This window comes from Egretta garzetta, unplaced genomic scaffold, assembly GCF_000687185.1.
Source record: "Egretta garzetta isolate BGI_Z169 unplaced genomic scaffold, ASM68718v1 scaffold83, whole genome shotgun sequence".
NCBI lineage: Eukaryota > Metazoa > Chordata > Aves > Pelecaniformes > Ardeidae > Egretta > Egretta garzetta.
In genome coordinates, this window is record NW_009259105.1 from 105,180 (window position 1) to 110,297 (window position 5,118).

General features: G+C 41.0%; 1 protein-coding gene across 5 annotated transcripts in view; it reads right to left on the bottom strand.

Moving 5' to 3' along the window:
- Positions 1-376: 376 nt before the first annotated feature.
- The window catches only part of COPS3 (COP9 signalosome subunit 3), a 13,994-nt gene continuing 9,252 nt past the window's right edge, over positions 377-5,118 (bottom strand). For all 5 annotated transcript variants that reach the window (XM_035890852.1, XM_009635309.2, XM_035890853.1 and 2 more), the window contains 4 exons: positions 5,000-5,086; positions 4,547-4,660; positions 3,875-3,955; positions 377-3,627 (listed from right to left, as the gene is read on the bottom strand). In XM_035890852.1, coding sequence (XP_035746745.1) covers positions 3,574-3,627; positions 3,875-3,955; positions 4,547-4,660; positions 5,000-5,086 — 336 coding nt within the window. In that variant the 3' untranslated portion in view covers positions 377-3,573. The remainder of the gene's footprint in view (positions 3,628-3,874; positions 3,956-4,546; positions 4,661-4,999; positions 5,087-5,118) is intronic.

The following is a 5,118-nucleotide window of genomic DNA, read 5'->3' on the forward strand; positions in this document are numbered from 1 at the left end:
TGTAGCAGCACTTCCCAAGGAAGATGCGCTGTTTGCACAAGAAGAACTGCAATTTCTACTTGAGTTCAGGAGAGCTCCCAGAAGTCACCAGCAGAGCTCCAAGAAGTCACCAGCAGAGCTCCAAGAAGCCACCAGCAGAGCTTGAACAACCCCTGAGCAGAGGGCACTGCCACACACAGTGGACAACTATCAGCCTCCTGCCAGTCAGCCAGAATCGCCTGTCCCGAGAAGCAACTAGAAAAAAGAAGACAACACCCCCCCACCCCCCCAAAAAGAAAACACCTAAGAAAAAGCCAAATACAAAAGACCTACTATCTCATTCAAGACAAACTAAGAAGAACGACTCGTTTGTTATCTTTATTTTCCAATAGTACATTTAAAACAACTTCTCAGGACTAACCTCCTCAGTCAGGTTGGCCATGCAGAAAACATTTCCTAGGTTATACAGATCGCCTATGACAACACATACAACGGGTCGCGGTTGTGCTATAGAACGGAGAAGAGAAAGTTGTATAGGAGGCGGCAGCTGGCGTTACGCAAAAGCACGCGGAGCAATGGCAGCGCTACAGGTGTGTTAGCAGAGGTCGCTAACCGGGGCTCCTCAGCGGCACAAAAATAGGAGGGGTGGTTGTACACAAACAGCTTCCGACCATTTCTTTTTAGAAAGCTTTTTATTACCTACTAATCAGAACTGAGCTGGAGACCCCTCCTGTGGCTAACAAGTGTAGTTGCACGTCTAAACACTACCTTCAGAACAGCATTTTGTACCTGCGCTAATTAAGAGGCACAAAGATAGGAGCTGGATACCAACGCATGCACTCAGTATTTTATGAACACATCTTGCGGCCGTGCACGACGGGAAGAACTAACCGCAGGACCTCGGAGAGTCTAAGTTTGGAGGAGCACAGCACTCAGTGTTCTTAGATTTGATCCAAAGTCCTTCCCTGCAATAAATAACAAATTAAACCCAGAAAGCTCAAGTGTTCTCAAAGCCTCTCAGCTGACCGCAGCCCATGCAACTAGTTCCAAGACTCAAAGGAGCTACTTCATTAAAAATGTGACTTAATTTCAACAGTATCTCAAGACATGCAGATGCCAGACCGTATGTGTTTATCAAACTATTACTTAAAAGCCCTTCCCTGAAGCACTTTCGGTGAATGCTTTATCTACTGATCCTACAGGTGAAACCTGACTTGGAATTTTCAACAGCAATTGGAGTTTAACAGCGCAACCATCCACGTCAGAAAAGGAACCTTAGAAGTTCCCTAACTTTGAAAGCACTCGCCCTCTTAAAAATCAGATTAAGAAAATTAGTGTAATATATCACTTGAAACTATTATATAGCTATTTCTACCATCCTTTTGGGGTGAGCATGGATTTGCTTTATCCACTTGGGGCAAGAAAGAAGAGAAAAACGTAGCTGCTGTTTGCCAGCTGCAAATATTAGTTTGCTTCTAATTCCAGAGCCAGAAAGCCATCCTGCAGCTCTCAGCAGGTAAGTCCGCGCTCACTAATAGGAAACCAGTGATACAAAAGCTCAACCACCACGAAGCGGACATTTCAGGTTCTTCTCCAGCTTCAAGAACACATCTTGCGTGTGTTCCCCCCCTGGCAAGTGAGCCCTTGGCCACGAAAGGCGAGCCCATCCGCATTTTTGTATAGTCTGAGGTTAGTCATCTGCAGTACTTCATGACTTCCGCACACGGCTGTAAACACTTTGACGACCCAGCTTTGTGCCTGAACCCACAGCATTACTGACCTACTAATTTAACACTTCCACAGCACCAGAGAAGAAAATTGCATAAGCATCTTCGGCATTGAAACCACTGCAGGATTAACTAGGAAAAGAGATTTATGAGTTTTGAAGGTTTGGGGTTTTTTTTAATTACAAGACTGATAAGGCAAGTTATGAAAAAAAAAATCCCCAAGATTTTTTAAGATCAGGTGTAAAAGTTGCCTTCAAATATGGAAGCCTCTATGATTGGAAGCACAAATACTCAACAGCGAGTCACTAACACTATGGACCTATGCCGTGTTCAACACTAAACTGCTATTTTATACTTTTAAAAACATCGTTCACCACCTAGAGAACAACCTGGGATCACACCTCTTCCACCAGAAAGCATACTGCTGCCACAGAGGCTCTACTAGAATTAAGACACCCATTTTAAGTGAAAACCCCAACAGTTCTGCATCAGCACTGGAAGCACAAATGGCGTATTTTCAACCACGGGTGACCTCGATACAGACAAGCTTCACGTGGCAACAGCCAGAAATGCTTAGCTCCCACTTAGGCTCCTGAAAAAAAAAAGCTGGCATGTTAGCAGTAGCAAGCAGCTCCTAGTCGGGTGTTTTAAGTAGGAAGCACAGGATGCTGAGCTTCTCGCATTCTGACTCGCTCACAGGTTTATTTATGCCTGATAGTAGGAGATTTGCACCGACACGAAGTGTTTCAAAGGTGTTTCAACAGTGAGAATCTTCAGATACATGAGAGCTACAGAAGGTTAAAAAGCCCATTGATTTCAGGGGTGAAGCACTTAAAAGAATCCAACAACAAAGTTTTTCTGTTTAAAACAGTGAATTAAAAAACAGATAGCATTCCAGCATGTTATCTCCAAATGAAATCCTGCATTTTGAGAGCTGTATAGAATTCTATGTTTCACGTAGAATTATTTTCTCCGGAAACAAAGATCTATAGCATGCCCTTCACTTATTTCCACCACAGAAAAAGCATTAGCCTGTTGAATACCTTCATGCCAATTGTATAGGAACAATAATTTAAATCTCTTTCAGTGTGAACAACTTCGTTTCTAGAATCCTCCAGAACACCAAGATCTTTCAAATATCCTTTTTGTTTAGGTCTATTAAGTTTGATCTAAGAGCAAATGTTACTAGGAGATATTTTGTACCAGGAACTTAAAATCATAAATAGCTGTCATGTATGGATTCCCTACAGCGATTTCTGCTTTTCAGCAAAACTGGCTTACAAGGACTCGTTAACATGCTGCTCCTTTTGGGAAGAACACCGTTCTTATTTCATTTAATAGACAGCAGCCAGCTACACCGGCCATATGCAAATAATAATGTAGAGAATTTACTAAAACTCTACCCTCCTCCATCCACTACACATATGATAAATCTGCACTTTGAGCCAACTTTAAATACAGAATAATGAACCAGTAATTATCTTGTAAGTGAACCAACACTAGTTTGTATTCTTCCCTGAATAACACTTTCTTTGCAGAAGAGAAAAAAGGACTGCTACAGAAACACAGCAACATTCAAACCCTTTAAAACAAAAGGTAGATTATTTAATGCATTAACGATGTTAATCTGAAGATAAATAAATCCACAACAGACTTAAGTTTCTTTTGAGATTTCCTTTTTTCTTTGCAGAGAATATTTCTGATATTATACAGTACTGAGAGGGTGTTCTTTTGTTTTCTTAATGTCCAGGTGAAAAGCAAAGCTCAGTTCTCTCTGCTCTCTTCGTGGAACTCCTCAGTGCCCTATTCCAGGCGTGATTCTTTCATAAGCTGTTACTTGAAAGCGGAGTGGTGAGCGACATGAATTTCAGGAATAACTGGATGGTTTGGTCCCTGAGTCATCTTCTTGAGAGCCCATACTCTGGAAGGGAGAGAGTTATTTCTTTTCAAAACCAGGTCTGAAGGTTTACCTTTGAGACAGACAGTTCTTTGAAGTTAACAGGTAGGAAAATAAAGTGCATATGAAATAACATGCACTTCCTTTTGTTTTAAAGCATGATGTTTATGCACATACATATTATTAATAGTATGTAGTTAACACTGTAAATACTGTCATTCAGTGCGAGACATACTGCGCTGAATCTCTTGCAAGACACGAAATCAATTACCTTCTGCACAAACTGAGGGTTCACAGTGATCTCTTGATCCATGGCTTTCAGTCGTTCATCAAGCTCTATACATTTCAGCATCTTAAAAATACATATTAAGTTGATTACTTTGTCCAGCTTGAACGTGATCTTCCATGTATTTCATGGCTGCGCTACGTAGAACCATCTGTGTCTAAATGTTCTCATCCCTCGTCTCCCACACAAAAGCATCAGACCATTTTTTTTATTCCCTTATTTTGATCCCTCCTAACAATCCTTTTTAAGGCCACTGATAGAGTGTCCCAGGTGGGTCAACCACCTCAACCTACAGGCAAGGTCACTGACAGCCAGCGGAAGCGATCTTTGAAGTCTAAAACTCTAAAACCAATCTTTCTAATCCAGTCGATTCAAGGAACTTCACATTGCCAAGATTAAGCAGTCGGTCTACTGAAACATCTCAAGCCGTACAGAAGACACAACAGGGAGCGCATTGACAGGGATTGACTCTCAATCTAAAACCTTTAAATACTGGTACCGTGAAACAGTCGAATAACGATTCCTCAAATCTCAGTCACGAGTCCTCAATCTCTACATGTAAATTACCTACACTGGCTTCTCCCAGCAGCTCTCTGATTACAGCCTAAGGTCCTTCAGTAGGAATTCCAAAAGCATTTAGTATCTTAAAAGATTTACCTCCTGATCAATGTTATGAAGCATAGCTGGATTGTTATATTTTTCAGGATTATCATGGAAACAGACCATACCATCTTTCTGATTAATACTTGCAAAGATTTCACCATCTTCTATCTGAAATGAGAGAGCGTTTAACGTAAGTTATCACTAAGAACAGAATTTCAGGTAACTACAACGCATTGTCTCTGGAATCATCTTTAACTTGTTTGCTTTTTATTTCCTAACAGTTTCCCAAAGACAAATGATGCACACCTTCTCTTAGGCAGAGAATATCCTTTAAGATTTTTTGAGAACAGCCTAAACACCACAGCAGACTGACAGCGTTTCATTCACCCTGAAAAAGAACCATTCTTCAGCCATTCAGAACATGCACTGCCAATCCAAACACTTAAGAGAGTCTTAAACTGCATCAGTTTTTAAATTAGGATAGATTAGCCAAGTAACAAGTCTTACCATGTGGAGGACGTATTTTTCTGCTTCTTGGGGCCCTGACAACTGCACTCGACTTGCCATATCTTGTAATGACAATGTTAAAAATGTCTGAAATGTAGAAAGTTAAAATGGTTGAAACT